This window comes from Elephas maximus, chromosome 10 (genome assembly GCF_024166365.1).
Source record: "Elephas maximus indicus isolate mEleMax1 chromosome 10, mEleMax1 primary haplotype, whole genome shotgun sequence".
In the NCBI taxonomy this organism is placed as follows: domain Eukaryota; kingdom Metazoa; phylum Chordata; class Mammalia; order Proboscidea; family Elephantidae; genus Elephas; species Elephas maximus.
In genome coordinates, this window is record NC_064828.1 from 29,212,297 (window position 1) to 29,224,508 (window position 12,212).

The 12,212-nt window shown below is 37.4% G+C and overlaps 1 protein-coding gene across 1 annotated transcript; it reads left to right on the top strand.

Moving 5' to 3' along the window:
- Window positions 1-652: 652 nt before the first annotated feature.
- On the top strand, window positions 653-1,591 carry LOC126083585 (olfactory receptor 11G2-like). The gene has a single exon (XM_049897463.1). The coding sequence runs from the start codon at window positions 653-655 to the stop codon at window positions 1,589-1,591; it is 939 nt and encodes a 312-aa protein (XP_049753420.1).
- The last annotated feature ends 10,621 nt before the right edge of the window (window positions 1,592-12,212 follow it).

The window sequence follows — 12,212 nt, forward strand, 5'->3', positions numbered from 1 at the left end:
ACAGGGTTTCCAAGGAGTGACTGTTGGATTTGAACTGCCGACCTTTTGATTAACAGCCAAGTTCTTAACCACTATGCCACCAGGGCTCCGAAATAATGGTGTAAGTAATGCAATAGCTCAAGCCTAGCTCCTGGTGGCGTAGTGGTTAAGTGCTATGGCTGCTAATCAAAGGGTTGGCAGTTCGAATCCACCAGGCACTCCTTGGAAACTCTATGAGGTAGCTCTACCCTGTCCTATAGGGTCGCTATGAGTCAGAATTGACTCGACAGCACGGGGTTTCTGGGTTTAGCTCAAGGGCATAAAAACCTTCCTGAAGCTCATTAACTGTATTTGAGTTAAATAAAGGTGGTCAATGAAGGTATAATGATTCATCTTTCTATCTCTTTTTTTCTTACAGACTAAAATAGGAACAACAACAAAAAACTCTGTGGGTAATATATAAACTAAAATGTCCAATGATATTTTCCTGTTCATCTTTCAACTGTGTTTTGATAAAAGCTCTCTACATTGACTGAACATTAATATTTCATTCTATCTTGTACTTATATACCTACTTCCATTGAGAAATTGATGTGATGTAGAGAACTGAATAAAATAAGTGACTCAATATATAATATTGATTATGTCTGTGCTCAGTAGAATTTAGAGAGAAATGCCTATTTCTTATGCCAATAATGTCACTGCTACCATTCATGAATTCATTCTGTTGGGTTTCCTGTGTAGTCAAGAAATAGAAATTCTCCTTTTTATTGTGTTCTCCATCATCTACATCGTGACCTTGCTGGGCAATGGGGCTATTATCTGTATTGTGTGGTGGGACCAGAAAGTCCATACTCCCATGTATATCTTATTGGCCAACTTCTGTTTCCTGGAGATCTGCTACATCAGTTCCAATGTGCCCAACATGTTGCTCAACTTCCTCTCCAAGACCAAAACCATCTCCTATAATGGCTGTATCCTCCAGTTCTACATCTTCCTCTCTCTTTGTGCCACAGAGCTATTCTTTCTGAGCCTCATGGCATTTGATAGGTATGTTGCCATCTGCTGTCCACTACACTATCCCATCATAATGACCAAGAAAGTCTATGGAAGCCTTGTTGCTGCCTGCTGGGTGGGTGGCTTCCTCTGGTTACTGACACCTGCCACTCTTATCTCCCAAGTTCCATTTTGTAGTTCAAATATGATTGATCACTACCTGTGTGATCTGGGGGCAATGCTGGCCATCTCATGTGTTCCTGTTCCCAAAACAACTTTGACTTGTAGCATTTTCAGTGTTGTGATCCTGTTCATCACTTTGTTCTTCATCCTTTTGTCCTACACTCTGGTCCTTCGAACTGTGCTTCAGCTTCCCAAAGGTTCCGGTAGCAAGAAGGCCTTTTCCACTTGTGCTTCCCACCTCGTTGTGGTGTCCCTATTTTATGGCTCAATCATTGTGATGTATGTAACCCCAGGGGCAGCCAACCAGCCTGGGATGCAGAAGTTCGTGACCATGTTCTATTCAATTGCTACTCCACTTTTAAACCCTCTGATCTACAGCCTCCGGAATAAAGAGATGAAACTTGCGCTGAGGAAAGCTCTATGTAAAATTTAAAAACTATTGCCGAATGGGAGAGACCTTGGTGAAATAAAACTCTTTTTGAGTCTTGTTGTGAAGAAATCAGGAGAATTATGATTAAAAGTAAGAAAATGTACTAAATTTAGAATATGTATTTTCATAAGAGGATTCTTAAACAGGATGTTAGCATAGATTTGACTCCTATGTCAAATCAGAATGTTACCTGCTGAAAATTTATTGAAGTACACATTTATATTTTATTGGTTTGAGTATGCTGATATTTTTAATAAAAAGGAGCAATTAAAATTTCATTCAGATAGTATTCTTAATGCATCTTGTAAATAGGCATCATTGAGAGTTTGGTGAGACCTATACCATCTTCCCATGCACATACTGCTATATTCATAATATTTTACTTACCATTTCAGAGAGTTCACAAACTCCCTAAAGTCATGGGCCCTTTAGGGAGTTGAAAATTTGTTTATCAAAAAATTCTATATATTAAAGAATTAAATGTGAAAAGCACAAAGGAGAACTTTGAAGGGAAGAACTTTTGCAATTTAAAGGTGATGTTAGTAATCACCAAGGAAAAGATCAATATACACATCAACTTGTAATGAAATATTTTTCTATGTAATAAAAAATTTTATTCTGCAAACTGTGAAAGTATATGCAGTCAATATGACTTACAAAGGGTGGATGTCTATTCTATTTGTTAGGTTTTCTTTCATCTGAGAATAAAGAAAATCCCAGTGGACAAATAGGGTTTGTTTCAAGCAACAAGGTACCAAGTGCCAGGTGGTCTAACTCTGGTACTGTGATTCAGTGATGCCATTGAGAGACCATGCTTTGTCTACTTTGGTGCTCTGCCATCTTCATTAATAGCTGTTGCATCTCCAAGCATCATACATGCAGGAAGAAAGAAACAGAAGATATATCACCAAAAGTCTTCTGTGTGCACTTCACTGACTTGAACTGCATCACCTCTTCATCCCCAACTATGAGAGAGCCTGGGAAGGTGAATTTTAGTTTCCCAGTTTCCTTCATAGAGAAGTGAGAAAGGAATTAGAGTGGGCATTGAAGAATCCAACTTAAAATATCAGCCATACTATTAAGAACTTACTTTAATCAATTTTAAAAAATGTAATTTTTCTACATGTAAATTAGCAGAAGGCTTATGTGGTCAACTGACAAAAGTAGAACTCTACCTTGTTAAGTGTTGAAAATATCCTCACTAGCAATCAAAAAATTGGAATTTAAAACTTGAATGAAACATTTTTTTTCTGTCAAATGATTAAAAAAATACCCCACCCCTGCATGTACACACACACACACACAAACACACACACTCACACTCACAGACACTCACCACATATCATGCTGCTGAGAGAATAAATTGCAACGATCATTTTGATTGCAATGGTATTATATATCAAAAAAAGTTCCTATGTTTTACCCTTCAATGTAATAATTTACTTCAAAAAATTTGTCCATAGGAAATACTATAAAATAGAGATTTACAGAAAAATTTGATAATTAGTGAATTATCCATTTTTCATGTATGTGGTTAATGACAAGTATTAGAAAAGGATAAAGAAGTTAGGTGTCCAAGAAAGGTAAAAAATGCCTCCTTCTAAATCAAAGAGTTTCTCAGTCAATAAAAAGAAGGTATACAGCTTCACGAACTCCTATCGTGTGCCAAGCAGTATACTCTGTATTGATGATTCATAGATAGGAATAAGATACAGTCTTTGCTAACTCCAGACACCTGAAAAATTAACCGAATTGCCCACTCTTCAGATCTGACAGTCAGGTCTGCCCTCCCCCTGAAGTGCAGAAACACTCCTGAGCTGAGACTAGATCCTGCCTTGTGGGAAAAGCTTTCTGCACTGTGAGCAACAGTTTCCATGTGACTGAGCTCAAGGAGGAGGAGAGATCATCCTCTGCTTCTATTCTAAGGAGATATAAAGGGTAAGGCAGAGATGTCCAATAGAAAAATAAGGTGAGCTACAAATGCAAATTATATATATAATTAAAAATTTTCTAGTAACCACATAAAAAGAAAAAAATAAAATAAATTTTAAAATTCTATTTTATTATTTTTTTTATTTTATTAGCCCAATATTTCAGAAATATTTCACCATATAATCAAAATAAAAAAACTTAATGAAGTTGTTTCCTGTTCTTTTTTTTATACTAAGTCCTTGAAATCTAGTGTGAATTTTATCCTTACAATACACTCTATTGGACTAGCCATACTCTGAGTGCCCAGTAGTCACATGTAGCTGGTCATTACCATATTGCACAATGCAGGTCTAAGGCGGTCTATGTTTTCCTTTGAAATGGGAGTGGGTGGGATATGGGGGTGGGGTGAATTAGGCCTAGTAGACTGGGAGCATTCATAAGTAACCTTAGATAAATGACTTAATGCATTTTTTAATTCTCTTTCCTTTCCCCTCTATTTTCTTCCTCCAAAGGGAGATTAAACTTCAAAATATGACTTTTAGAAAGGAAGGAGGGATAAAAACATGAAAATAGAAAAAAAGGCAAGGAGGAGTCACTTTCTACTTCCAGTGGAGTCACATCAGGGCCAACTTTGGCAAAAGGGAGCAATGGAAATAGTGCTGATGCTCTCCATAGCCAACTGTGGCAGGGATGCTATGAGGGTTGAGGGGGAGGGAGAGCAAGAGTGTTTGCTCTGGGCCCAGCAAAGCTCTGTGACTCCCTCTTCAGTCTTGCTGATGGTGGTGCATAGACCCATGTAACTCTGGAGCCTGCAAAGCGTTCTTAAACTCCTATCATTTGCCAAGCAGTATACTCAGTACTGATGATTCACAGATGGGAATAAGATATGATCCTTATTCTCAAGGAATTCTTGACTTATGGAGGGACAGACATGCTAACAATTGTAATTTAAAAAATGTTAAGAGAGAGAAAGGCCTAGGTGTTGTAGGAGCACTGAGGAGTGTTGGACTAAGAGCATAAATTGAACATGTGCGGGTGGGAAATGTCAGAGAAGGATTCACAGAGAAGCTGAAATTTCAGCTGAGTCTTGAATGATGAGTAGAAATTTTCTACATAGAAGGCAGAAGGGTGGTGAAGAATAAAGCAACAGGAGAAGGAGTAGCATACAGAACTGTTCTAATGTAGGGTGAGTTTGGGGCTCCTGAAAAGAAATGAGTTTAGAAAAAGCAGGAAGGGTCTAGATAGGCAAAAGAGGTTGAACTTGGTCCTATAGGTGAGAAAGAAGTATTTAAGGACTGAATGCAAAGAAGTGACAAGATCAGATCAGAATTTTTGAAAACTCAACATCTTTATGTTGACATTCTGTGATGTTTAATGTCACAATTTAGCTTCTTCTCCTTTTGTCAAAGGTGTTGTAAGAAATAAAATTCGCTTTGAGAAGACAATTTCAAATTAATTGTATTGTCAGAATCCTCTGAGAGTTTCACAATTCCCCTTGAAAATACTGCTGACATCTCAGTGTCTCACAAAGTCAAGACAGAAAATGTCTACCTTAAATTAATATTGTCAGAATTTAAGGTTGATTAATGACTTGGTATTTCCATTGGGTTGGCATTCAATTAAAACTGTATTTTATTTTTAATTGTACATGCCCAAAATGAAACTCTTGGCCTTTACACACCAGAGAACCCAAGCAGTGGAATATCCCTGGGGCCTCCACGACTATTTGGCATCTGAGCATAATTTGAAAGTCTGTGTTTGCAGTGTATTTCCGTGGAGGCTTTTTTGTCTTTGTGTATAGAATGTGTGACAAAATCTGTGTTAAGAGTCAAATAACTCTTAGGAGCCAGAGAAAATTACACATTATGTAGTTAAGAGGTCAAACATATGCAAGAATATAGAGTCTATCTTGAGCAATTTAAATACAAAAATTCTCTATGAAATGTGTGATTTATGAGGTGTAAGGAGAGTTCTAAGTATAGTAGCCCGGTTTTATAACATATCTAGAGAGTCTGAGGGATCGTGTATCCATCATCTGTTCTCAAATAGAAACAGAGAGAGGCTACCCACAAAGAAAACTAACAAATCTACCCATCAAAATAAAAACGAAGAAAAACATAAAGACTTAGCATACACAAAATTAGCAGTAATGAAAAAGATGAAAACAAAATACATAAAGAAAAATGACTCAGCACAGAAAATTAAGTGGAACAAAGAAACTCAACACCACACACACACAAAAAAAAATCCAAATGATGGTACTAAACTCATAAAAAATATATAAATGGACCATATGCACCAGTAAAGAGACAGAGAGTGATAGAATGGATAAAAAACATGATTCACCTACATGGTACCTACGAGAGACACACCTTAGACTCAAAAACACAAACAAACAAAAATTCAAATGATGGAAAAAATATATCAAGCAAATAATCGAACGAGAGCAGGAGGGGCAATATTAATCTCTGACAAAACAGAAATTTTGTAGCAAAATCCACTACAAAGGGTAAGGAAGGACACTATATAATGATTAAAGGGTCAATATACCAGGAGGAAATAACCATAATAGATCCACATTCACCCAATGACAGGGCTCTAAGTTACATAAAATGAACTCTAAGAGTGTTGAAAAGAGAAACAGACAGCTCCGCAATAATTGTAGGAGATTTCAGCACACCATTTTGGTGAAGAACAGAACATTTAGAAAGAAACTCAACAAAGACATGGAAGATCTAAATGCCACAATCAACCTGATCTCATAGACATATACAGAACACTCCACCAAACAGCAGCCAAGTATATGTTCTTTTCCAACACACATGGAATATTCTCTAGAATAGATCACATATTAGGCCACGAAGCAAGCCTTCACAGAATCCAAAACATTGAAATATTACAAAGCATATTTTCTGATCATAAAGCTGTAAAAGAAGAAATCAATAACAGAAACAGCAAGGTAAAAAAATCAAATACATGGTAACAGAACAACACCTTACTCAAAAACTACTGGGTTGTAGAAAAAATCGAGGATGAAATAAAGAAATTCATAGAATCAAATGAGTATAAAAACACACCTTTCCAGAACCTTTGGGAAACAGCAAAAGCAGTGCTCAGCAGTCAATTTATAGCAATAAATGCACCCATCCAAAAAAGAAGTATTGACCAAAATTGAAACATTAACCCTACAACTGGAACAAATAGAAACAGAGCAGTAAAAGAAGCCCTTCGGCACCAGAACAAAGCGAATGATAAAAATTAAAGCAGAATTGAATGAAATAGAGAATAGAAAAACAATTGAAAGAGTCAACAAGACCAAAAGCTTTCCTTGAAAAGATCAACAAAATCGATAAACAACTGGCCAAACTGACAAAAGAAAAACAGGAGAGAAAGCAAATAACCTGAATAAGGAATGAGATGGGTAATATCACAACAGCCCCAACTGAAATACAAAGGACCACAACATCCCCAGACTCTTTGATAGCCCAACGTTGGAACCATTCTTGAAACCAACTCTACAGACACAGATTGGCCTGGACAATAAGATGATGATGCTGGTGAGGAGTGAACTTTGTGGCTCAAGTAGACACATGACACTACGTGGGCGACTCCTGTTTGGTAGTAAGATGAGAAGGAAGGGGGTACAGGAGCTGGTTGAATGAACATGATGAATACAGGGTAGAGAGGAGGAATGTGCTGTCCCATTAAGGGGAGAGCAGTTGAGAGTGCATGGCAGAGTGTGGATGGCTTTTTGTATGAGAGACTGACTTGATTTGTAAACTTTCATGTAAAGCACAATAAATAATTTTTTTAAAAAAGGACCACAATAGTCTACTATGAAATATTGTACTGCAACAAATTTGAAAACCTACAGGAAATGGACAAATTTCTAGAAACACACTAGCTAACTAAATGAACACAAACCGAGGTAGAAATACTAAATGAACCCATAGCAAAAGAAGAGATTGAAGAGGTAATTAAAAAAAATTCCACTACCTGCCCTCTCCCCCGTTGCCAAAAAAAAAAAAAAAGCTCTGGCCCTGAGGGCTTCACTGGAGAATTCTAACAAACTTTCAGAGAAGAGTTAACACCACTACTACTAAAAGTATTTCAGTGCATAGAAAAGGAAGGAAGGAATACTCCTGAATTCATTCTATGAAGCCAGCATAACACTGATACTAAAGACACCACAAAAAAAAGAAAATTACAGACTAATATACCTCATGAACATAGAGGCAAAAATCCTCAACAAAATTCTAGCCAATAGAATTCAACAACATATCACAAAAATAATTTATCTTGACTAAGCAGGATTCATGCCAGGTATGCAGGGATGATTCAACATTAGAAAAACGATCAGTGCAGTCCATCACATAAATAAGACAAAAGATAAGAGCCACATGATCTTATTAATCAATACAAAAAAGGCATTTGACAAAGTCCAACAACCATTCCCAATAAAAACACTCAGCAAAATAGGAATAGAAAGGAAATTCCTTGACACAATAAAGGACATTTATTCAAAGGCAACAGCCAACATCATTCTAAGTGGAAAGCGTCTGAAAGCACTCCCCTTGAGATGCAGAAACAGACAAGGATGCCCTGTATCATCACTCTTATTCAACATTTTGCTAGAAGTCCTAGCCAGAGCAATAAGGCAAGAAAAAGAAATAAAAGACATCCAAATTGGTAAGGAAGAACTAAAAGTATCCCTATTCTCAGATGATATGATCTTATACATAGAAAACCCCAAAGAATACACAAGAAAACTAGTGGAACTAATAGCTATCAGCAAAGTATAAGGATACAAGATAAATATACAAAAATCAGTTGGATTCCTCTACACCAACAAAGAGAACTTCCAAAAGGAAACTGCCAAATCAATACAATTTACAATAGCCCCCAAGAATATAAAGTACTAAGGAATAAACCTAACCAGAGAAATAAAAGACCCACACAAAGAAAACTGCAAAACATTACTGCAAGAAACCAAAAGAGACCTACATATGTTGAAAAACATAACATGCTCATAGATAGGAAGACTCAACATTCTGAAAACGTCAATTCTACCCAAAGCCATCTATAGATACAATGCAATCCTGATTCAAATTCCAACAGCATTTTTTAATGAGATGGAAAAAAATCACCAACTTCATATGGAAAGGGAAGAGGGCTTGGATAAGTAAAGCATTATTGAAGAAGAAGAACAAAGTGGGAGGCCTCACGCTACCTGTTTGAAGAAACTACTACACTGCCACAGTAGTCAAACGAACCTGATACTGGTACAACAATGGATACATAGACCAATGGAACAGAATTGAGAACCCAGATGTAAAGTCATCCACCTACAAGCAGCTGATATTTGACAAATGTCCAAAATCCTTTAAATGGGGAAAAGGCAGTGTCTTTAACAAATGGTGCTAACATAAATGGGTATCGATCTGAAAAAAAAAAAAAAAAAAAAAGAAACAAGACCCATTTCTCACACCATGTATAAAAGCTAACTCAAAATGAATCAAAGACCTAAATACAAAATCTAAAACAATAATGGTCATGGAAGAAAAAATAGGGACAATGCTAGGAGGTCCTAATACATGGCATAAATAGTATACAAACCATAACTAACAATGCACAAGCACTAGAAGAGAAACTAGATAACTGGGAACTACTGAAAATCAAACACTTATGCTCATCAAAAGACTTCACCAAAAGAGTAAAAAGAGAATCTACAAACTGGGAAAAAATCTTTAGCTCGGCGTATCTGATAAAATATAATCTCTAAACCCTCCAAGATACTGCAACATCTCAACAACAAAAAGACAAATAACCCAATAAAACATGGGCAAAGGATATGAACAGACACTTCACCAAAGAAGACATTCAGGCAGCTAACAGATACATGAGGGAATGCTCATGATCATTAGCCATTAGAGAAATGCAAACCAAAACTACAATGAGATGCCATCTTACGCCATCAAGACTGGCACTAATCCAAAAAACACAAAATAATAAATGAAGAGGTTGTGGAGAGACTCGAACACTTCTGCAGTGCTGGTGGGAATGTAAAATGGTACAACCACTCTGGAAAACCATTTGGTGTTTTCTTAAAAAGCTAGAAATAGTACCATAAACTGAAAAAAAATAAAAGCCTGTTGTCATAGCGTCGATTCTGACTCAAAGCAACCCTGATGGACTGAGCAGAACTGACCCAGAGTTTCTAAGGAGTGCCTGGTGGGTTTGAACAGCTGACCTTTGGTTAGCAGCTGTAGCTCATAAACACTAGGCCACGAGGGTTTCCAGAAGTACCATATGATCCAGCAGTCCCACTCCTTGGAATATATCCTAGAGAAATAAGAACTGTCACATGAACAGATATACGAACATCCATGTTTATTGCAACACTGTTCACAATAGCAAAAATATGGAAACAACCTAGGTGCCCATCAGCAGATGAATGTATGAACAAATTATGGAACATACACAAAAAGGAATACTAAGCAATGATAAAGAACAATGATGAATCAGAGAAACATCTCACAACATGGATGAATCTGGAGGGCATTATGCTGAGTTAAATTAGTCAGTTGGAAAAGGACAAATATGGTTATGAGACCACTGTTATAAGAACTTGAGAAAAGGTTTAAACACAAAAAACATGCATTCTTTGATGGTTATGAGGATGGAGAAGGAGGGAGAGGAGAATTCACTAACTAGAGGGTAGACAAGGATCATCTTTGGTGAAGGGAAGGGTAACATGCAATATAGGGAATGTCAGCACAACTGGGCCAAAGCGAAAGCTAAGAAGTTTCGTGAACACATCCAAACACTTTGAGGGACAGAGTAGCTGGGACTAGGGCCTGGAGCCTGGGCAATAGTTTCTGGGGACATCTAGGTCAATTGACATAACAAAATTTGTTAAGAAAATGTTCTGCATACCACTTTGGTGAGTGTAGTTTGGGGTCTTAAAAGCTTGCAAGTGGCCATCTAAGAAGCATCAATTTGGTCCCAACCCACCTGGAGTAAAGGAGAATGAAGAACACCAAAGACACAAAGAAAATATTAACCCAGGAGACAAAAGGTCCACTTAGACCAGAGACTCCACCAGCCTGAGACCGGAAGAACAAGATGGTGCCCGGCTATCACCAATGATCGCTCTAACAGAGAACACAACATAGAGTTTCAGACAGAGCAGGAGAAAAGCGCAGAGCAGAACTGAAATTCATATAAAAAGACCAGACTTAATCGTCTGACAGAGACTAGAGAAACCCCTGAAACTATCGCCAGCAGACCCTCTGTTAACCCAGAACTAAAACCATTCCAAAAGTCAACCCTTCAGACAAAGATCATATTGGACTATAAAACAAAAAATAATACTCATGAGGAGTGTGCTTCTTAGTTCAATCAGATACATGAGACCAAATAGGCAGCTCCTCTTTGGAGGCAGGAGGAGAAGGCAGGAAGGGACAGGAACTAGTCCAATAGACACATGAAACTCGGGATGCAAAGTGGGAGTGTGCTGTCACATTGTGTGGATTGCAACTAATGTCACATAACACTATGTGTATAAACTTTTGTATGAGAAATTAACTTGAGCTGTAAACTTTCACCTTAAGCATGCAAAACAAACAAACAAAATCCTCAGAAGTTCTTCATGCTCCTTAATTTTTTCTTATTTCTGCTCCACAGGTTTTAGCTCAAGTTAAAGGAAGAAATGACTATGCTTGCTGTGAATGCAGATAGGCAAAGACCTGAATCTTTAAATAAATCGTATCTGAATAAAATCTAACGGTGATTTATAGGTAAATTTATTCACTGGTCTTCCAGTAGATGCCCAGTATTCACAAAAATGATTAATTTCCTCTTGTTATTTTAAAATTAGATCTTTCAAGAGCACAAATCTCCAAATAAATAAATTTTGATATAGTCACCCACAGATTTTCTCCCACTAGTCTGTCAGTTTGTCGTACTGTGGGGGCTTGCTGTTATGTTGGAAACTATGCCACCAGTACTCAAATACCAGCAGGATCACACGAGGTGGACAGGTTTCAGCTGAGCTTCCAGACTAAGAAAGACCAGGAAGATGGACCTGGCTGTCTGCTTCTGACCACCTCATAAAAATCTCATGACTAGCAGAGGAACTTCATCTGATATTGTGCTGGAAGATGAGCCCCACAGATTGGAAGGCACTCAAAACATGAAGCGAAGAGCTGCCTTCTCAAAGTAGAGTCAACCTTAATGACGTGGATGGAGTCAAGCTTTCAGAACCTTCATTTGCTGATGTGGCATGACTCAATATGAGAAGAAACAGCTGCATATATCTATTAATAATCGGAACTTAGAATGTACGAAGTATGAATCTAGAAAAACTGGAAATCAGAAAAAAGGAAATGGAACAAATAAACATCGATATTCTAGGCATGAGTGAGGTGAAATGAACTGGTATTGGCCATTTTGAATAGTACAATCATCCAGTCTACTATGCTGGAAATGACACCTTGAAGAGGAATGGCGTTGTATTCATTGTCCAAAAGAACATTTCAAGGTCTATCCTGAAGCACAATGCTCCCAGTAATAGGTTAATATCCATATGCCTACAAAGAAGACCAGTTAATACGGTTATTCAAATTTACAAACCAACCACTAAGGCTAACGATGAAGTAACTGAAGATTTTTATCAACTTCTACAGCCTGA

Excerpts from the sequence above, each read along its gene's own strand:
- LOC126083585 (XM_049897463.1), top strand. The coding sequence starts at position 653 with ATGCCTATTTCTTATGCCAATAATGTCACTGCTACCATTCATGAATTC.